Source organism: Protopterus annectens, chromosome 8.part0 (assembly GCF_019279795.1).
Source record: "Protopterus annectens isolate FY-2018-M chromosome 8.part0, PAN1.0, whole genome shotgun sequence".
NCBI lineage: Eukaryota > Metazoa > Chordata > Ceratodontiformes > Protopteridae > Protopterus > Protopterus annectens.
In genome coordinates this window covers 1,832,398,342-1,832,421,668 of record NC_056741.1, presented here as the reverse complement: position 1 = coordinate 1,832,421,668, position 23,327 = coordinate 1,832,398,342, and the positions used below count along the sequence as shown (strand labels likewise).

General features: G+C 38.8%; 1 protein-coding gene across 3 annotated transcripts in view; it reads left to right on the top strand.

The window, feature by feature from the left end:
* Positions 1-23,327, top strand: part of LOC122809662 (RNA-binding Raly-like protein) — a 904,169-nt gene that overhangs the window by 809,426 nt on the left and 71,416 nt on the right. The window contains exon 7 of one of the 3 annotated variants that reach the window (XM_044081321.1): positions 9,160-9,884. The exons of 1 other annotated variant lie outside the window; for it this stretch is intronic. In XM_044081321.1, the coding sequence (XP_043937256.1) occupies positions 9,160-9,282 (123 nt within the window). In that variant the 3' untranslated portion in view covers positions 9,283-9,884. Of the gene's footprint in view, positions 1-9,159; positions 9,885-23,327 lie in introns of those variants that run through there. One more of the 3 variants, XM_044081322.1, reaches the window with a different exon arrangement.

Here is a 23,327-nt window from a genome sequence, read left to right as displayed (position 1 = left end):
CAGTAGTATGAAGCCTCCAGCAAATAGCTCTACAGTTGTCTTACAAGATAACACTGCATGCAAATGCAGCAGTCCAAGGGCATGGCTAGTATAAATTAGCCAAGGGAACTGCCCCAGAGCCCTACACCAGGATCAAAATACTGCTGTACAGCAATTCAAAGACAAGCTGGACCACACTAATTGTTAGCACAGCATTGAGGATGGAATGCTGTAGTGTTATTGCATGCACTTACTGCAGTCTACGGCAGCAACAGATATGCTAGCATGGCAGCAGGTAAATATTGGAAGGCTGTGTGAGTGTGTAAGAGCACATGTCCGCATCCATGCAATCACACACATCTGTGTGTGAGTGCTTGCATACATCCATGCAAGAGTATGTGTGTGCTTGCATGATCGCTAGTAAGTGTGTGTGTGTGTGTGTTTGTATGTGCCTGTGCTACAGCAATTTGTAGATTGGTAGAGGTAGCACTTAATTTAGTTCTGTCCATTTCAGAGAAATACAAATAAGTTACTAATGATCTTTTGGTCTGAGTGACTCTTCCTTGTCTCTGAATTAAACATGGGCATCAACTACAACTGTTAATGCAGAATTAATATTTTATCCAAGCAGTGGCGGCTGGTGACTTCAAATTAAAGGGAGGCTGCAGGAGAGAGCTGAATGGGTGGGGCCAACTAAAAAGGAGTGGAGCTATGCTCAAAACCACAACTGGAACTTTAAAAATGCTGCCCTGGGTGCCAAACCATCAGTACGAGAGTCCAATCAAGACAAAATGAAGTGTAGAAAAAAATATTTCAATGCGTTGGCTACATGACAACTTACTTAATATCTAGATGGAAACACAAAGGTTGTGAGGCATGAAAAAATAAATTACTTTTTAAACACATTACTGGAATGCCAGTCAAAAGCAGTTCTAATTATAGGTTCATAGGTTGGTACTGGGCTATCTGCCCGAAGGCATATATTAGCCCAGCCACGTTGTGTGGTATTCACCACCCCTTTAGTAGCTCCCTAGACCCTTGTACTAGCAGCTAGTACCCTTGGCCCCTATCTAGTAGTGCTATTGGTGTGATTCCCCGGTGTGAACTTTCTGTTACCCATCCACTCATCAACGTTCCTCTTGAAGAGTGATAGTGAGGGGCTCTGTCTTATGTAGATCTGGACCCTGTTCCATAGTAAGGGAAGTCTCTGCAAAGGGAATCTATCCCTCCAGCATGTTCTATTCATTGTTGTGTTGAGGTTTATATCCCTAGAGCGTGTAGCTCGAGTAGATTTGGTTTTGCTAAGATGGAGCATGTTCAACAATTCTGGGTTGGACATGGCTCTGTACGTTAGACAGAGATCACCTCTGAGAAAGCGCTATGCAACAGAGAACAGTCTTAGCTTTTTCAATCGTGCTGCATAGGGCAACTGTTTGAGGCCAGTAATCCTCTTGGTGAGGTACCTTTGTATTATATTGTATTAGGTACCTTTATATTCAGCATTATAAAATCACCAAGTAACGTGCTGAACGTAGCAATCTCTGTGATATCCCCACTTGTAAAAATATTTCTTATCCAAAAAAGACCTGCTGCCTGATAACAACTATCTACTTGTTTCATGGGGAAGACATGATCAAAGTAAAAAATGAACAGCAAACAAGAAACAAGCTCAAGATAAATTGCTTAAAGGATTACTGCACAAGTTATGGACCACACATGATAGATTGGCATTCTGTTTAGTTTAAGGGTAAAGCCTGCAAAGATGACTACAAGTCTCCAACAAATGTAATGAGCTTCTAAAAATACTGTAATCCTGTCCTTTATTACAAATACTGTCATATTCATTTCAATACCTAAGGCTTACACGTTATCTAGTTATGTAAATATTCTCTGCATGGCAACAACAAAAAAGCTTTCAGTGCTGGTAATTGTTTAACAGTATGCTTATTAAAGCTTACTTGTATCTTATAATCTCCGAGAAGCTTACCTGATGGTCATTAAAGCATTGCTACTTAAACACAGAGCAACAGGGCACTGCAACAGCATGCATTTTGTGAATAATAAGAAGCATACATCAACAGTATAAAAATATGACAGAAAACCAGAACATTCTGCAAAATCAAGGACAGATGAAAAGCCACAGTCCTACTTGTGGTCTACCTTGGATGGGGGAATACTCTGCACACTTACACTGCATAACTGCTCCTTGCCTTGCTTGGACACATCCAAAGCCACTACAGTGGGGAGTTGGGTGCAACAAGTATGTCACAATTTGAAATGTCTCTGGCTGATAGTGATGGCTCATACCTCTCAACCTCAGAGCAAGAAATCTGGACAAAGCCATACATAGAAGTCGGACACAGGCCCAAAAATAAGAACAATTTTTAAATATTGCTCTTATAAACTTAGAAAGATAACAGACTAGTAGTAGGTGTTGTATTAGTATGAATTTTCTGAAGGGTATGAAATCTGAAACTCAAATGTCTGCCATTATTTTCTAACTTCAATATTTAATGATTTGCCACTAATTTGCCAAAAAAACACAATTTTATGAAAAACGGACTACAAATGTGATGCAAATATATAAAATTGCCACACAATACAGCTGGGAACCTGTCACCTTTTTAATATTAGTACTGTTAACTTGAGCAGCTGACAAAATAAGAGCATCTACATGCATTTCTGAAATAAAAGTAATCTACAACTCTGATCATTACAGTTATTTATAACTGTAAACCCGCCACGTTTTCTTCCAAAACTGCTATTTTGCAGAGGGATTATTAGGGGGAGAGCAACATTTTGAGCCAAAATTGGGGACAGTTGAGAGGTTTGGAATTCTATAAAGCAATTTATTTGCATGTACCTCTCAACCTCTTAATGCAGGAAATCTGGACAAGGCCAAATATATTGGGGGAGCATACAAACAGTACTAAAAATTGCTCTTGTATAAACTCAAGACAGTTGATAGAACAACAGGTCTTGCTTTAGCATTAATTTTTCTGAAGGTTATGACGTCTGAAACTCAATGTCTGTCATTATTTAGTGACTTCATTCCTAAATTATTTGCCAGAAAACCACAAATTGTATGAGGAACAAACCAAAAATAAGAAGCAAAAATCTGGACAGATGAGAGGTATAGTTCAGCCGGGGCTGTCTTTGAGTTTGCTGCCCTTCCCCCCCTCACAAAATCATAGTCGACTGGAGCCTCCCCCCTGCAGCCATTCCAATGTCCCATTCCTAGGTTATTTCACCATAAACACTGTAATGGGCATACTGCTTTACTTCTGTGATGATTTGGATTTCATTTGAAAGTTTTATTTTGCATTTTACAGCACAAACCCTAATAGATATCTGCTAAACAAAGCAATGCAGTCTCATAATGAAAACAGACTTAGCATTAAAACTTCTCTGCCCTTGAAACTCACATTCATTGAAACAGCATTGAAACCCACATTCAAGGAAAATGCATTTTGCCAGTGGCAGATAAAGATTAACTTTGGGCTGTTTTGAAATCATAGGCCCCTTGAACACAAAACATGCACGTGCTCTTTGATACACCTTCCTGACTGTATTAAATTATATTCCTTGTACAATACAGTACAGTTGTTAGAGGGCATTTTAAATTTATTGTTTTGAAAATTTTTCCAGTAAACAATGAAACAAAATGCATGCACCAATAATGACAAAACTGCCCAGTTCAGAACATTTCCATCATAAAAGTCTACTCAAACTTCTACAGTCCACCAGTATCAGTAAATATGTACAATCTCTGAAGAAGTAAAATTAATTTAAATTCCACATTAAAGAAATATGTAACTAATGAAGAGGTTGCTGCTAGCAAACAACTTTATATGTCATTGTTTCATATACAAATAAAGTACCTGTTGCCCTTAAGGAATAAATTGCCTATGTTGCATTAAAAAATGATAGGCTAGTATTACTCCAATAGGGAATGGATGGCAAACTGATAACAGGTTCATAGTTACTAGGTATCTTCGCCAAAAGGGCTGCAGCCTCCACCCCCTTTACAACACAGTACAGTATGAGCAATGCATCTATCTACTGTGGGAGGAGAACCCGCAGCCTTCTTCATCAAAAGCAAGTACACTACCTGTTCTGCTATTAACAATGCAAGCCAGTTTAGCATAAGCAGCACTAAACTTCTGTTTCCCTGCAGCTCTCAGCTCCTTGTAAAATCTACTTGACACTCAGCTATATCTCTGAACTTTACAGCACACGAAATCTGGAAAAGGCCAACATTTATTTGGGGGGGGGGACAAAAGCCCAAAAACCAGGGGCACATTTTAAACATTGCTTGTATAATGTTGGAAAGTTGCTAGAATAAAATGGTGTGTTACCACCATACATTTCACTGTCAAGTCTTAAACCCAGGACCCTGTGCAAAACAGTCAGAACAACATACCACTATGCCAAATCTGCTGTTTTGTGAAAGAGAGGAAGACAAACTTAAATGGCTACCATTTAGTGAATTCAGCTCTCACCATAGCTGTCAACCTCTTAGCACAAAACACCTGAACAAAGCCAATAATGGGGGAATACAGCCCCCAAACATATTCAGCAAATTCAGTTCTCACCATAGCTCTCAATCTTAGCACAAAAAACCTGGACGAAGCCAATAATGGGGGGAATACAGTCCCAAAAATAGGGACTAATTTCAAATACCCATGTTATAAACTTAGAAAATTGCTAAAATAAAAGGTTTTGTGTTACCATGTACATTCTGAAGAATATCAAGTCTGAAATTCAAATGCCTGTTATTTTTATTTATTTAACATGTGTTAACCACAAAAGTCTGACTTGGAACAAAAGCCAATTTTCAGCAGAGGCCCAGGGAGAAACACTGCAGACACATGTCTTTGTAAGATGGGAGGACATGCAGACTCCACACACGAGGCAAGAATCAAACCAGAGAACCTCTAGCTGTCAGGCAATAATGCTACCACTGCACCACTGCACTATTGACTGCACATGGAAAAACAACATACAGTAATCACAGATTTTATGAGGAACAGAACAAACATGAGGCAAAGATCTGCAAACTTTTTTTTTACAAATGGTGGGTAGGGAATTCAGGCCCTTGCCACCTTGCATCTAAGGTGCAGGGTTCAGACCTATTCTCTACCCACCACCATGTGTTCTCTTTCTCTCTAGCCATCAGTGTATAGCGACTGGGGCATGCTCACACACACACACACACACACACACACACACACACACACACACACACGTACATTTCCATTCCTGTCCTCAGCCCATAAATCCAGTAAAGTAGTTTAGCAATCCCTGGGCCCGTAAATCCACTTTCAGTAGTGTCCTCCTCAGCCTGCGCATGCAAACGGCCCTTCTGGTAGGTTTCTCAGTCTGCCAATGATGCTGGTTTCCTGCGAGAATAGGCTGGAAGCACCAGACTGCTGACGATGCAGTCCAGATGCCATTCTCCCTTATCTGGACTACCTGGCAGAGCAGTCTGGAGATCTGAGAGAGTACCAGGAACTCCAAGCATGCAGGGACTCATTCATTTTATCATTCTGTTTGATTTCCCTTTTCTTCTCCATTCGTTCCCTCTTATTCTCCGTTTCAAGGTGGGGGGCTGCATTCCTGCAGTCCTATAGCATGAGCTGCCCCTGTATCCAAGTCTAAAACAAACAAACCAAATGAACAAGATGCAAAATTTATATCCAAACAAATAAAACTAAAACAATGAAAAAAATTTGCATTTATTCCACAAGTAAGCGCTATTATAAAAGGTCAGCTTGTGCGAGTTAGTAGATTGACCGATGAGCATATATTTTTCACACACGATAGTAGAGTTTTAATAACTAGGTTCCAGAAGAGGGGTTATCCAGAGTATTTTGTAAGAAAGACATATGAATTAGTTAAACAAAAGAGGACTAAAAAAACAAGCCCATATACTGAAGTTAGTGATTGTGTTAAAAAGGGTAAAGACTTTAGCCTGGCAATGCCTTTAAGTTACTCTGTAGATGCTAAAAGCATACAGAACTTGAGAATGTACAACTGAAAAACACTGTAGGATTTTTCAGTAACTAGTGATAAAATGGGGAAAGAGCCTTTTTTTGTCAACAAAAGAGTTAAATTAAAATCTATTTTTCAAAAAAAGGTTAAATAATCTGGATAATTCTGATCAAATTACACCCTTAAACAAAAGGGGAATGTTTGAGTATTTTAATTGCAATTATTGTAAGTTTTTATGTGTTGGTTCTAGCATACTGTATATTAGAGAGGAAAACTGATGCTCCTGGTTATTTTACTTGCTAATCTAAATCTATTGTTTATTTAAGCAACATGTTCCGGATTTATGAGCATATGCATGTTGTTCAAAGTACTGATTTTACTAATGCCTTGTCTAAACATACTGATGAGTGTAAATTTAAACTATTTTCTGATGTAAACCACAAGGAAACCCAGGCAATAAATTGCTCGTTGAACAACTATGAAGAAATCCAAAAAATCCAAACTTCAAAGAGCAGAAACAGGCTGTAGAAAAAGACAAATCACCTCAGCATAAAATCCAAAAGATGTTTAATAAGATAAGTGCTTTCACAGTGTTGCTTTATCAGATCATCTTTTTCTACAGCTTGTTTCTGCTCTTTGAAGTTTGGATTTTTTGGATATTTTCTGATATAGATTGTGTCAAAGATTTTATAGGCAGTCCCAGGTTAAGGACGAGATCCGTTTTTTTGTCTGTCCTTAAGTCAGATTTGTATGCAAGTCAAAACACATACATATGGTCCATAAGAAATGTCACTTAGTCAAATGTTTGCCTCAGTCTAGTATTTATTTTACTTTTCTTTGCATATAGTTAAAAATAAAAAAAATCTTAAACATAATACTGTATACTGTAGTAATAATAATAACAATACTGTAAATAGTGTAATACTGTAACAGTACAGTAACTGTACACTTGTACAGCACAGTGCGGTACGTACTGTAAAAAAACATTAAAGAAACAGTTCTGAAAACAGTTTAAATTAAAAAAAAAAGAAAAAGGATAACAATAACTGTAGAGGTTAACACTCATTTGTGAGTTAACGTTGTGATCATTTTATAAAGTGGATGAAGCAGAAAATGATGGACTTGTTGCTGGAGAGAATGGGCCTGGTGGTGGAGAGTCAGGGTTTGATTCTGCTGCTGGACAGAGGGTGCTTACTGCTGGAGTCAATTTCTTGAAGTAGGCATCAAGAGGGGTTTGTACAGAGCTTTTCTTTTTCTCATCATAAATGGCCTTTTAGCAGCTGAGGCCCTCAGTAACTGTACAGTAAACTTGGGTGTATTAGGATCTTGCTCCTCTAACTTTGCCATTCCTGCTTCAGTGAGATGAAAGGCTTCAGCTAACTCTTTTGTCAAAAACCTTTTTGATTTTGGAGTTTCTAGGTCCCAGTTTTCTTCCTCAGGTGCTATCGTCTGCTGCTCCAGCTCCATAAGGTCTTCACTGGTCAGTTCTTTGTCATGGGAGTCAAGTAACTCTATGACATCCGTGTCAGTGATGTCTAACTGCAGTTGATTACCAATATCACCCACAGCTTGCCTGGCTTCAGCAATGTCATCTGTAGAAGTCTCTAAAGCAGGTGCAAATTGTGGGCACAATTTGTTCCACGCTCCTGCTTTACTTCATCCCAATTTGTTCCACACTCCTGCTTTACTTCATCCCAAGAATTGGCAATATTTTTGATGGCATCATAGATGTTATAATTCTTGCAGAACTCCCTTAAGGTCATATTATCATCTTGGGTAGCCCTGACTGCTTGTGAGAAGGTCCGGTGTAAGTAACAGACCTTAAATGAGGCTATTACTCCCTGATCCATTGGCTGAAGTAGAGATGCAGTGTTGGGAGGTAAAAAATATGAACTTTACATTGGAGTGCAAGTCATCTAAACTGTTTGGCTGTTCAGGTGCATTGTCAAGTACAAGAAGAATTTTGAAAGGAATATTTTTGGCCAGGCAATACCTTTGAACAGCAGGAACAAAATGGTTCAAGAACCAATCTTCAAAGATAGCAATTGTAACACAAGCCTTTGCATTTGCCTTCCAAATAACAGGAAGAGATGCCTTAATGACATGTGTAGCGCTCTCAGATTTAAGGAGCGATACACAAGCAAAAGCTTCAACTTAAAATCACCAGAAGCGTTACCCCAAACAATAATGTTAGCCTGTCTTTTGCTGCCTAATGCCCTGATGCACTTTTTTCCTCTTTTGAAATGTAAGTCCTTTTAGGCATTTTCTTCCAAAATAAGCCAGTCTCGTCTTCTACATTAAATATTTGGTCTGGCAAATAACCTCCCTCTTTAATCATTTTTTCCAACATTTTAAGAAAATCCCTTGCAGCACTTACATCTCTGCGCTCTCAGCTTCACCATGAGTTTTAATGTTATGCAAATTAGCCCTCATTTTAAAGTGATGAAACCAGGCACTACTCGCAGAAAATTCTTCGTCACACCTGCCTGCACTTGCTGTTTGAGTAGCTTTTAAATCATTGAATCTTTTTTTTGCACAAATGAAAGGCTAATAGGGATATTCCTCTGATTTTGGTCTTCAATCCAAATTAGCAATAGCCTTTCCATCTCAAGACACTTGTTGTTTTGTAATAACCGTAGTTTTCATCAGGGTATTGCCTTTCACATGATTCATTATTTGTTCTTTGTCTTTTAAAATTGTTCTGATCTTTGATTGGCTGTAGCCTAATGCCTTTCCAATGGCAGATGATGCTTCATCTCTCTCGCATCTCTTTATTATGTCCACTTTACTTTCCAGAGTGATTGCATTCCTTTTCTTTGACACATCACCAGCATGTGCATCGAGTTTATGTTTTGGAGGCATGGGTCACGACGTCACCAACACTGAAGTTCACAAAAGTGTCTGCAGTATGGTACAGTACTAAAGTGGAGGTCCACAAGTTACACATACAGTACTGGAATCTGCAGCTAGACACTTCTCAGGTCTGATTGGTCGATACTACCACTGTCTATACCTAATTAACATTTCAATTCAGCTGATGCAAAGCAGTATTTTACAGACACCCCCCCCCCTTTTTTATACAAATAATAGTACATAAAATGCAATAAAGTACAGTACAGTAAAATGTTCAAAAACATTTTTAAACTTGCCTCTTTTTAAGCTTCATTTCACATTTCTGTACTGCAGGAATCACCCACGAATGATTTCCACTCTTTCCTGCTCTTTCAGACCTCTGCCCGACCTCCTCCTGTTACCTGGACCCCAGTGAGCTGCAATGGCATTTGCCTATTCTCCAAAACAGTACAGTAACTGCTTCAAAACTGTACTGAAGCAAACAGCTAATCAGATTGTGAAAACCGGGACTCCCGTTGGCCAATCGGATTGCTTCTTCTCAGTGAACGAGGAAGTAACTGCTCTAGCAAGATGTGCAAGCAGCTTCATGAACAAAGAACACAGAGAAAAAGAAAAGAACAGCTTATTTCTCCAAATAACTGTACGATGTTTCTTTTTTATTTATTTGAATTTATTTTGATGTTTGTTCTGACATTGTGGCAGCCCGTTCATATCTATGGGTTGTCCACATGTCGGATGTTCGGAACCAGGGACTGGCTGCAATTTCAAATTTGATATTGAAGCAAAATTGGATTGAAAGGAATATCGCTGGCAGCTTACTTTGGATGCATGCAACAGCCCTTGGCTAAATGATAAAAAAAATATATAAATAAATAAAATAAAAAAAGTTTATTTAAAAAGAAGAAATTTGAGAAATTAAGATGTGTCATTGGTTCTTATAATCACATGATCATTAAATAAGAATGGTTTGAATGCATTTTAACTTTATCTGATGAAGTCTCGTGTAGTGATAAAAGTGCTTATGTTTTATGAAATAAACACGTTTGGTTTTTTTTGTTTTTTTTTTTGTTGTTTTTGCTTTACTTATTTGTTTAGCTACAACTTTGTGTCTTGTTCATTTGGTTTGTTTGTTTTATTGTTGTACTTATGGCCATGGTGCTGCGGTAGCGTTGTCGCCTAACAGTAAGACGCTGTCCGGTTCGATTCTCAGCTAGAGCGTCTTCTGTGTGGAGACATGCGTGAATGGGCGTACATTCGTTGAAGGTTATGCATCAGAGCTGGTAACTCAGCACGTAAAAATCAACTACCAATCATTAGCGGACCGGAATTCCACTGTGGCGACCCCTAACCGGGAAAAGCCGAAAGCCACAACAACAGCTTATGGCCAATATAAACAATTCCGGCAGTCAGAGTTGCCTAAAAGAAGATTCCAACATTTTGGTGTTACCAATAGGATTTACCTTACATGATACACCTAATGGTTTGTTGCTGGATAATGGAGAAGGTTTGGTTACCTCTGTTCCTGCATAGCAACATGTCACAGTTACTCAAGGTGAAAATAACATTGTGGTTGACACTGCATTATCAAATTGTTTATCCATGTCTTCAGCTCCTTTTCTTTTGGATGATTCTCCAAAATTGGTGGCTATGGGGTCATATTTGTCAGCCACATTTACTGAACTTGAGAAGAACATGTTGAAATTGAAGCATATCCGGTGGGATGCTTTCTTTTTTGAAAGCAACCTACATGTTCAGGGAATGCCTAAAGGTCTTAGATTGCACAGAATGCTAGCAGGTACGAGCTATCCTAAAAAAGTTTATCGAAACCTGGACATTGATTAATCAGAACATGGGCTTTCAATATCTAGAGCTACTGATTAGTTACAATAAGACTAGAATGCATAATTTGAATTTACTTATACAAGAGCAATCTGAGCTTTCGAAAAATAATTTATCGAGTGAGAATTTTGAAGCTAGATTTGTAGTCGTACTAAATAAGTTGGGCAAAGAAAATGATGTACAAAAAGGTAGAAAGCTGAAAAAATGTTGAAAGGGATTGTAGGAACTATGAGTAAAAGGTTTACATACCACTTTAAAAATGTTATTTCTCATGCTGCTAAGCTTGTAGTCAGTGAATGTGGTGAGGGGAGTAAGGGAATGCCCTCCTGTGACATGACACAAAAATGAATCTTCTAATTGTCTAATGGTGGGTAATGAACAGCAACGTTTAAGAAGATCTGAAAGGATAGTGTAGATTAATATGCATGTGTCTATAACTTTAAGAGTCTATCAAAGGGCTTGCACTAGAGTATAAGTACTGAGCACGTACGAGCCTGACTGCCATTTTGTAGTTAGCTGTTGAGATGTGAACATGTATGCAAATAAGCTCTGTTTGTTAACTAGTTTGTTCGTATTTAAAGATGCTGCTATCCATCCTGATGTGTTTGTATATATGAGGGAAACCACATAAGTCACTGAAACCATGACAATTGAAGTTTATTCCCACCTAATCAGATAAAACGCAGTAGTCAAATAGAAAAGCAAGTTTAAAACTTTCACCCAAGAAGCTTCCTCAAGCATTAGACATTAAATGAATAAACTGCAGCACAATATATACTGGCCTAGAGTCACATGACATAATCAAGTAATTGATCTCATACACAATTATGTTTATTTTTCAGAGATTTTAAAGGAACAACACCATTTAGTCCTGGTAAAACGTGGGCTTTTAAGCTGAAATAGCCATCTCAATTCTGCAAGTTCTGTTTTTAATGAAATATCTTCCCCTCTTATATTTGGAGTACAAACTTCTAAAATAGCAAATATGAACATGTGATTTTCACCTTTTATCTAATATATGCTTATAAAGTATATTTGTGTGTTTCTTTGTATTTATTTCTGATACATGACTACAAATACATTCTTTAAATTTCTGATTTGTTTTTCCTACATGAGTTACATGTTACACAAATTGCTAGGTAAACCAAGTTCATACTATTACAGTTTCCATATGCTCTCAATTCCATATTTCTCTTGTATACTGGATGATAAAAGGTGACAGGATAGTAGCAATGAACACTGATTTTTATACGGATATGATGTTTAACATGCTGTCAACTTCTGATTACTGGATTATTTCTTTGAATGAGAAAAATAAGATTGTTAAAAAAATAATGCAAAATTTACAGACATTATACAGTGGAAAGAGTATGAATACTTAATGGTCAAATACCCTAAAGTGCCAATGATTTACTGGATCCCTAAACTGCATACATACCTATCATCACCACCAATGAGACCTATAGTCTCATGTAGGGGATGGTTGACTGAACCACTCTTTAAGTTCCATGAATCACAAATAAGAGTGAATTTTGAATGTACAGGTATAATCTTACATGACACTAGTGACTTTTTACATAGTTTGTATGAGTGGTCTATTACGGTAATTACCACAGAGTTTGGCGTACAGTCAGTAAAAGAATTTTTGTTAAAAGTCACAGAATATGAGCAAAATATATCACCAGACTTTGTGAACTTCTGAGGATTGTACTTTCTAATGACATATTTTTATTCCAGCAACGGATATATAAACAGATACATGGTGTTGCAATGGGCACACACCTGTGGCAAATACGTTTGCCAATACAGTAATGTATATGTGCAACATGAATATGTACTGACATATAAAAACCCATTTAGGGAGAATATTTTATTTTACTATCGATTTGAAGATGATCCTTTTTTAATATGGAAAGGAGATATGGTTACGTTTAATTTATTTTATGATTACATCTCAAACACATATCAATTTTTGAAATTTAAAGTTACCCTATCCACAGAAAAAGTAGACTTCCTTGACATTACGATTACAAAAAAATGAAAAAGGATTATTAGATACATCTTTATATAAGAAGCCAGTCAAAAGAAATAATTTACTTTATAGGAATAGTATGCGCCCACATTTTACTTTTAATAATGCGGTTAAAATTAATTCTTTATAGTGGCAAAGATAAACACTGTTGAATCCAATATGATTCATCAGATGGATTCAACTGCAGAAGAATTTGTAAGCAGAGGATATGACTATGAAGAAGTGAAAACTATTTGTGAAAATGTGAAAGCACAAAGACACGATAGGGAGACCATACTTTTCATCAAATCAATGAAGTAAACCACAAAACAAAAAAATGAATAGTGATGTGAGATGCATGCTGACACATAATACATCAGCTGTTAAACAGATAATAAACAAACACTGGCATATACTACAGGATATTCCAGAACTAAGGAATGTTGTTACAGACTGACCAAATTTTACATATAGGAGACACAGAAATCTTAAAAATATCTTAAAAATATTCTATGTTATAAAGAAGAACCTAAAACCTAGAACTTCCGGTTCTGAAGTAAAGTTTCATCAAAAGCTCAAATCAGCCCAGGGAAATCTCAACTTACTTTTACATACAAGCCTTTCTTTACAATTAATTATTAGGTGAATGTCACTGAATTGTTTTTACAATTTTCTCCTACTTTGTGACTAGGGTTGCCACCTTTCATTGTGGCTAAAACCAGAGTAAGGCCACACTCCTCGCATCACTCGTAACCCCACCCATTCCCACTCAGTCTCTCACCCTCTTTCTGCCCATTGTGTGATGTCATCATGACATCAGCGGGCAGGAATGCCCTCTTTTTCTGTTCCTGGTGCCTGCTTTCAGATTATTTACTATGCTTTTCTGTAAAAAAAGCATAGTAAATCAGTCAATTTAACAAATCCCGATGGTCTAGTTCCTTTTTTGAAACAGAATACTGGGGTTTGTACAGTGTTTTCCAGATTACTGGAGAATCAATTTGATTTCCGAATAGTCCAGAAAAAAAATGGATAGGTGATAATCCTATTTGTGACCATCATTGTGAGGTGAGCACAGCTGTGAGCTCCATTCAGCTTCCAACTTGGAGAGCTTTAATCAAGTCGGCCACTAGGTGGCAACATACTCCACTAATTGTATGAGATCCCTGTTCCCTCTGTATGCAAACAGCTAAGCTCCACAGTCTAAGATCAAAACTATTCCAAAACAAAGCTTTAGTTCAGTTCCAATTCCCCTATCTCTACTCATCATTAAAGGGCTTGCTAGCAACATTTGTTTTCTGTAAGATTAAAAGCTCTGACATAGAGTATTGTCTGGAAAATGAACAATAACAAACTGAAGAAAATATCCAGGAGTAGCCACCAAACCACGATGCAGAAGCCAAAAAGATATTTTATTGAAGACAAAAGCTCAAATCAAATAAACTGAAGCGCTTTTCGTTTGATCTATGTCAAACTTCCTCAGAGGGTCTCAGGAAGTTTGACATAGATCAAACGAAAAGCGCTTCACAGTTTATTTGATTTGAGCTTTTGTCTTCAATAAAATATCTTTTTGGCTTCTGCATCGTGGTTTTATAGAGTATTGTCTTATTTACATTTCCTGGCTCCTGATTGCTTTTTTTTTTTTTTTTTTTTTTTTGGACTCTCTCCTGCTGGGCCTTGCTCTGCCTGCTCCATTTGTCTTACTGACATTTCCTGGCTCCTGATTGCCTTTTTTTTTTTTTTTTGGACTTCTTCCTATTGGGCCTTGCTCTGCCTGCTCCATTTGCCCTTCTCTTTGCCACTCTGCTCCCCTACCCTGCCCTCATATCCCACCTATCTCCAGTGCTTCTACTCTTATTCACTAGGCAGACACACCCTCACTCTATCTATCCAATTACACACGCTTCCTGTTATCCTGGTTCCTCCTCCTACACTTATAACATGCTCGTGCTCCACCTATCACTTCTTACTACACTCATATTGCTGTCCCATCTCACTACTCATCACCATAACACGTTCCAGACACCCACTTTTCATCACAACACAAACCCACCTTACCATACTACTTCATGTACATATCTCACCATCTGTCCTACACTTTTCATTATTAGCCTCCAATATTTTCCACTTAAAATAATACCTACTAAAGACAGTCATTATAACCCTCAGTTATTCAACAATGAGCTTATCAAACGATTGAAATTACCAACATTGCCTCTAGGCTACTGCTTAGTGGTGACATCCACCCAAACCCTGGACCACTCTCAGATAACACCAACCCTCCTAGTCATTCTAGTCTCAGTATCCCTACAAATCCAATCCTAAACAGAAAAAAAAAATCAGACCTATTACTAATGAACATTAACATTAGAAGTATAACCAACAAATTAGACATCCTCCATGCCACTCTAGCCACATACTCCCCAGACATAGTAACAATCACTGAAACGTGGCTAAAACCAGGTACAAAAGACGATGAAATACTACCCCCAGGTTACTCCATACTACAGGTGGATAGACTCAACAAAAGAGTAGGTGGAGTTGTTATCCTCTCTAAAGACCATCTCACATTAACTTTCCTTCACTGCAAAACCCCACAACTCAACAGTGCAGAAATCATCTTTAGCACACTAACTATAAATTCAAGAAAACCACTTAATATAATTGGCTACTATATCCAACCTGGAAAAAATGCCCCAACTATAGAACATGTATTGCACTGGGCAAGTAATACCCTTAGTCAGGAGGCATTAATACTGTGATTTTAATTAAGACTGGCTTGCATGTGATATAGATCACTCCATCCAAAACATAAACTTGCATGGTTTTACACAAACTATTCAAGAACCAACCCAAATAGATAAAGCTAGTAAAAAAAACAATCAACCTTGGATTGGATATTATAGCAATAACCCACGCCTGGGTGTGGGTAATGCTGGATTTACCCAACCGTGGGTAAATACAGCATTACCACACCCAGAAGTGAGTTATTATATACCATAACATTATTTAAGAAAAGAAACTATTACTTTTCTTAAATAATGGCATAGTATAATGCCCGTTTACTGCCCTTCCGCAGATGTCTGGCATCCGCGGCAGTTCTGATGTACTGCGCGCCTGCGCAGTACATCAGAGCTGTGGGCAAAAGCAAAGGAGAAAGCAAGATCTCCGTTGCTTTTTTTTTTTTTTTTTTACTGTTTTCGCTATGTTAAATGGGTTTAACATAGCGAGACAGTTTTAAAATAAGCAACGGAGATGTCCGTTTATTTATTTATAGAGTATTGTCTTATTTACATTTCCTGGCTCCTGATTGCTTTTTTTTTTTTTTTTTTCTGATGAAGCTGCAGCTTTGACTACAGCAAAAACGCTTGTTTCTTTCAATAAAATTTGCATTAAGGTTTTACTTCTGACTTCAGTTGGTGCTGTTATCTACGACTCGAAAAAGTGGTTTAAAACATTGGCTTCTACTACTGGTACTTGCTACGAATTTATTAGCGAACCAGAGGATTATACCAAAGAATTTCTTCTGGCTTAACGGTCTTTTTGGTTTGCCTTTCTTGTTATTTTACTAGTTTCCTGTCTATTTTATAACTTTAATCTTGACAAGTTCCTAGCTGACCTACAAAGGTGCAATTGGACTCCACTCAAATACCTTGACCTAGACGACGCAGTGAACTACTTTAATAAATCCTTTTTAGATATATTAAATGCACATGCCTCTGTTAGAACCATCAGAGTAAAATCAAACCATGCCCTCTGGCTAAGAAGAAACACTAGGGCCCTTCTGAAAACTAGAAATAAAGCCTGGGAACTATGGCTTAAGACTTACACAGTAGTTTCTAAACAACAGTATTAGGAACTTAGAAATAAGGTAAAAAAGAAATAAAATAAAACAGGATAAAATAAATTTCTATTATAGCATTCAAAACACATATCAAAAAAACCTCAGTAACTCAGGCCTGCTATAAACTCAATCCTTCACCCAGGAATATGTACTACACCAACCCAAAACATCCACAACAATTCCAATAGCATAGCTACCATTTTTAACAAACATTTTACTGAATCGATAATTGCCCTTTCCAAGCAGCAAACCCCTACTCCTGATACCAAATCAGCCAGTCTACAACCAGCAATGCCTTGTTCTCTTTCTCCCCAGTTTCTACCTCAAAATTGCAGCTAAATCTATAGCCTTCCCAGTATAAATCCTTATAAATAGATCGATTCTTGAAAACAAGGTTCCTTGACTGTGGAAAACCTCCCATGTAATCCCACTTCATAAAGGGGGACCTTCCACAGAACAGACAAACTATCATCCGATTGCTATTCTTTCACCTCTTTCTAAGCTACTCAAAAGGTGTATTCATCTTCAGGTCATGAAATTCTTACTAACAAATAAACTTCTCTCAAACACTCAGCATGGGTTTCATCCATCATATAGTACCACTACAGCTCTCTTATCCTTCACTAATACCGTACACCATCACAGGAATGACAGCTTTGTATCTGCCATCTTTCTAGACCTATCAAAAGCTTTTGATATGGTCTCTCATTCCAAACTAATAGATGTACTAACTGAACTATCCTTCTCACCATCTGCCACAGCATGGTTTCATAACTATTTATCTGGACGTCAACAATCTGGTCTATGGCAGGGTGACCTATCTCCACGCCTTCCTTTATCCATTGGTGTCCCCCAAGGATCTATCTTGGGCCCTCTCCATTTCTCCCTCTTTACTAATAATCTACCCACAGCTATTCCACATGGTTCTGTAATACAGTGTGCATATGATTCAACACTTATCTGTGCTGCCACTTCTCTATCAGCTCTTCATTCTCAAACACAGGAATCTTTCACTTATGTTGAAACCTGATAGCCAATGCCCATCTAATCCTTAACCCAAACAAAACTAAATTATTACTCTTCCAGCCTAACAAGACATCTATCACATGCCCAACATTTAACATAATAGCCAAAGACAATACTGTGATCTCCCTGACAACCCATAAAAAGCTTCTTGGAGTGGAAATAGACAATACCCTAAAATTTGACTTACATGTCTCCCTAACAATAAAAAAGTCCATAAGAAACTTGGAAGTCTACATAGGCACAAAAGGTTTCTGACCAAAATGGCCAAAATTACATTAGCACAAACCCATCTGCTCTCCACTCTACTATATGCCTCTCCAATTTTAAGTAATCTTAGGAAAACTAACTTATCTAAGCTAGAAGCATGTTATAATAAAATTACTAAGTTTGCATCTGACTGCCCATATAGAACACATCATTTGAACTTCCAAACATTATTCTTTACAACCAACTCTCTCTAACTCATAAAACTGTAGCACAACCAACCAGAACCCCTGCACTACAAAATCTCATCCTTCCTTACAGTTCCAGCAGACCACTGTTCTAAGAATAATAACTTACTCACCATAAGACTGCAACCTCTCTTTTGACCACCACATTTCCACTGTGGTCAGAAAGTCCTTGTGTGGCACATCTCATTACTAAGGGGTTTGCCTCTAGGAAGAAAGAAATCATTGTTTTCCTGTACTCTTCTCTCATTAGGCCAGTCATTGAGTACAATGCCCCATTTGGCTTGTACCTCACCAAACACCTGCAACAACTGGAGAGGGCGCAAAAGTACCTCAAAAAGAGGATCCTAGGCCCTAAACATTTACCCTATATGGACAGAGTAAAAAAACTCCAACTTTTCTCTGTCTCATATCGCCTACTTAGAGGCGATCTTTGCTTGACTTACAAAGCCATGTCTGACCCAGCTCTGTTAGAAATGCTACATCTGAAGAAATCTCAATCCCTTCACACCACATGCTCCAGAGACCTCAATGTCATTACCACAATCAAAAGAACATGCTGGAGGGACAGGTTCATAACCCAGAGACTGCCCATGCTATGGAATAGACTTCCCATACATGTCAAGCAAAGCACCTCCCTGGCCCTTCAAGAGAAATCTTGATGAGTGGATGGGAAATAGAAAATTCACCCCAGGGATCACTCCAGTGGCTTTACTCGACAGAGGCACTGGGAACTAAGGTTGGTTGGCACTATGCCAGGGCCGTTAGCCTAGTACACACCTATGAACCATCTCCAAGGCCAACAACACTGCAGAAGAATCTTTATTTTCCATCTATATATCTTATATATGGAACTCCCTTCCTAACTCCATTCTCTCAATCTCGTCCACTAAACACTTTAAGCCATCACTTAAAGCTTATCTAAAAAAATAAGTGGCTATATTCCTGTACTAACCCCTCACAAATGCTCTGATACATCACAGTATATCCCAAGTATATCCAACTTCTTCCCAGGTGTTTAATCTTTTATTCCTACCGGTCTGTCTTAACCTTATATCTTGACTTATGTCATACTTTACAAACAGTACTAGCTATGTTCAAAGCCTAGGTTTTGTTGTCATGATGTAACAAATTTGTATTTTCTTATGTATACTACATTTTGTTTACTTTATACTTTATTGATTATTGTAATTCGTGCATTAAAATTTACTATTACTCATGGAGCTTTTCTCCCCGAGCCTCCGCTAAAAAAGGACCTGTGTCCAGTTGGACTTTCCCAGTAAACAAATGTTAAATAAATAAATAAAATAAATAAAACCTGGTTTATAGACAAAGTAAGAAAGGTACTTTTAAATGTGGCAACTGTAAGTTCTGTCCATATACTGACATGAGTAAAATCTTTTATCATCCAATATACAAGAGAAATATGGAATTGAGAGCATATAGAAACTGTAATAATATGAACTTGGTTTACCTAGCAAGTTCTGTAACATATAACTCATTTTATGTAGGAAAAACGAATCAGAAATTTAAAGACCATATCTGTAGTCATATATGTAGTTAGTGTTACAGTAAAGCTTTTTCACAGAGTATAGTCATTACAAGGCACATTTCGCAAAGTACAGCCTAAAGACAGTATTTCGCAAAGCAGTTTTGAAGGGTTTATTATGCATTTGAATGCCGTTACAAGCTCACAGAACAGTTTGTTCATACATAATAACAAGGGTCATATTTTCAGTGTGTTTGCATATACTTTGTGGGCATGGCAGATGGATTTCGAAAACCCAGTGCACTTGTGTTTGACAGTAACATTGCTGAGAACTGGAGAGTGTTTGAGCAAGAGTATGACATTTTCATACAGGCTACATTTTCTGATAAAGATGACCATACAAAGGCATTTATTGTACTTAATTTAGCTGGATCAGAAGCTATAGGGAATGGTCATTTACGTATGCACCTGCTATTTATGCTGGAGAGGAAGAAAACCATCATACAGCCATACAGGCTGAGTCAAGGGAGGACCCTGTGTGCTTAAAATGTAAATTTAGAGAAATGTGTAACCCCCAGACAAATGTTACAATGGAAAGGCACTTATTTTACACAAGGGATCAAAAGCCTGGTGAAAGGTTAGCAGCATATATAACTGACCTGACATCATCATCATCTTTCGGCTTTTCCCGTTAGGGGTCGCCACAGCGAATCATCTCTTTCCATTTATTCCTATCCTCTGCATCTTGCTCTGTCACACCAACCACCTGCATGTCCTCTCTCACCACGTCCATAAACCTTATCTTAGGCCTTCCTCTTTTCCTCTTACCTGGCAGCTCCATCCTTAGCATCTTTTTCCCAATATACCCATCATCCCTCCTCAGCACATGTCCAAACCAATGCAATCTCGTCTCTCTTGCTTTGTCTCCAAACTGTCCAACATGAGCTGACCCTCTAATATACTGATTACTAATCCTACCCATCCTAGTCACACCGAGTGCAAATCTTAACATCTTTAACTCTGCCACATCTAGCTCTGACTCCTGCCTTTTTGTCAATGGCACTGTATCCAACCCATATAACATAGCTGGTCTCACTACTGTCTTGTAGACCTTCCCTTTCACTCTTACTGGTACCTGTCTGTCACAAATCACTCCTGACACTCTTCTCCACCCATTCCACCCTGTCTGTACTCTCTTCTTCACCTCTCTTCCACATTCACCATTACTCTGAACTGTTGATCCCAAGTACTTAAACTCATCCACCTTTACCAAATCTACTCCCTGCATCCTCACAATTCCTCTACCCTCCCTCTCATTTACACACATATATTCTGTCTTAGCCCTGCTGACCTTCATTCCTCTGCTCTCTAGAGCATATCTCCACCTCTCCAGAGTCTCCTCAACCTGATTCATTTTCTCACTACAGATCACGTCATCTGCAAACATCATAGTCCACGGGGCCTCCTGTCTGATCTCATCTGTCAACCTGTCCATCACCACTGCAAATAAGAAAGGAATCAGAGCTGATCCTTGATGTAATCCCACCTCCACCTTAAACAGATCTGTCACTCCCTCTGCAGTCCTCACCACTGTCACACTACTCTCGTACATATCCTGTACCACTCTTACATACTTCTCTGCCACTCCCGACTTCCTCATACAATACCACAACTCTTCTCTAGGCACCCTGTCATATGCTTTCTCCAAGTCTGCAAAGACACAATGCAACTCCTTCTGACCTTCTCTGTATTTCTCCAATAACACTCTCAAAGCAAACATCGCATCTGTAGTGCTCTTTCCTGGCATGAAACCATACTGCTGATCACTAATCATCACCTCCCTTCTTAACCTAGCTTCTACTACTCTCTCCCATAACTTCAAGCTGTGACTGATCAATTTTATCCCTCTGTAGTTACTGCAGCTCTGCACATCACCCTTATTCTTAAAGATAGGTACCAAAACACTTTTTTTCTCCACTCCTCAGGCATCCTCTTACTTTCCAAAATTTCATTAAACAATCTAGTTAAAAATTCCACTGCCATTTCTCCTAAGCACCTCCATGCTTCCATTGGGATGTCATCTGGGCCAACAGCCTTTCCACTCTTCATCCTCTTCATAGCTGTCCTTACTTCCTCCTTGCTAATCTGTTTCACTTCCTGATTCACTATCCCCACATCATCCAACCTTCTCTCTCTCTCATTCTCTTCATTCATCAGCCTCTCAAAATACTCTTTCCATCTACTCAACACACTCTCCTCTCTTATGAGTACCTTTCCCTCACTATCCTTTATCACCCTTACTTGCTGCACATCTTTCCCAGCTCTGTCCCTCTGTCTAGCCAATCGGTACAGGTCCTTTTCTCTCTCTTTAGTGTCCAATCTCTCATACAACTCTCCATATGCCTTATCCTTAGCTTTCGCCACCTCTCTCTTTGCCATGCACCTCATCTCCTTATACTCATGTCTGCTTTCTTCATCTCTTTGACAATCCCACTTCTTCTTCGCCAGCCTCTTCCTCTGTATACTCTCCTGTACTTCCTCATTCCACCACCAGGTCTCCTTGTCCTCCTTCCTCTGTCCAGATGTCACACCAAGCACCTTTCTAGCAGTCTTCCTTACTAGTTCTGCTCTAGTTACCCAGCTATTCGGTAACTCTCCACTGCCTCCCAGTGCCTGCCTTAACTCTTCCCTAAACTCCACTTCACAATCTCCCTTTTTTAACTTCCACCATTTAATCCTTGGCACTGCTTTCACACTCCTCCTCCTCTTCTTGATCACCAACGTCATCCTACAGACCACCATTCTATGCTGCTTAACTACACTTTCCCCTGCCACCACTTTACAGTCTCCAATCTCCTTCAGACTGGCCCTCCTACATGGATATAATCCACCTGTGTGCATCTTCCTCTACTCTTGTACGTCACCCTATGCTCCTCCCTCTTCTTAAAATACGTATTCACCACAGCCATGTCCATCCTTTTCGCAAAATTCACAATCATCTGACCTTCTGCATTCCTCTCCTTAACACCATACCTACCCATCACTTCCTCATCCCCTCTGTTCACTTCACCAACATGCCCATTAAAGTCCGGTCCAATCACTAGTCTCTCACCCTTGGGTACACTCACCACAACTTCATCCAACTCACTCCAAAATTTCTCTTTCTCATCCATCGCACACCCAACTTGTGGAGCATATGCACTAACAACATTCATCATTACACCATCAATTGCAAGCTTCATAAACATCACTCTGTCAGACACTCTCTTCACGTCTAAAACACTCTTGGCATATTGTTCCTTTAGAATAACCCCTACCCCATTTCTCCTGCCATCCACACCATGATAGAACAATTTGAACCCGTTTCCTAAACACCTGGCCTTACTTCCCTTCCATCTGGTCTCTTGCACGCACAATATATCAACCTTCCTTCTCTCCATCATATCAGCTGGCTCTCTTCCTATACCAGTCATACTGCCAACATTCAAAGTTCCTACCCTCACTGCTACATTCCTAACCTTCCTCCTCTCTTCCTGCCTTTGCCCTCCTCTTCTCCTTCGGCCAACAGTAGCCCAATTGCTGCCAGCACCCTGTTGGCTAACAGTACTGGTGGCGGTCGTTGTTAACCCGGGCCTCGACCGATCCAGTATGGAAATATGAAATTTTCGTGCCATAAGTTATGTGGCAGAATTATGCCGGATGCCCTTCCTGACGCAACCCTCCCCATTTATCCGGGCTTGGGACCTGCACAAAGAAATGCACTGGCTTGTGCATCCTCAGTGGCTGTGTTATATAACTGACTTGACAAATAAAGCTAAAATGTGCAGATTTGGTGACTTAACGGAT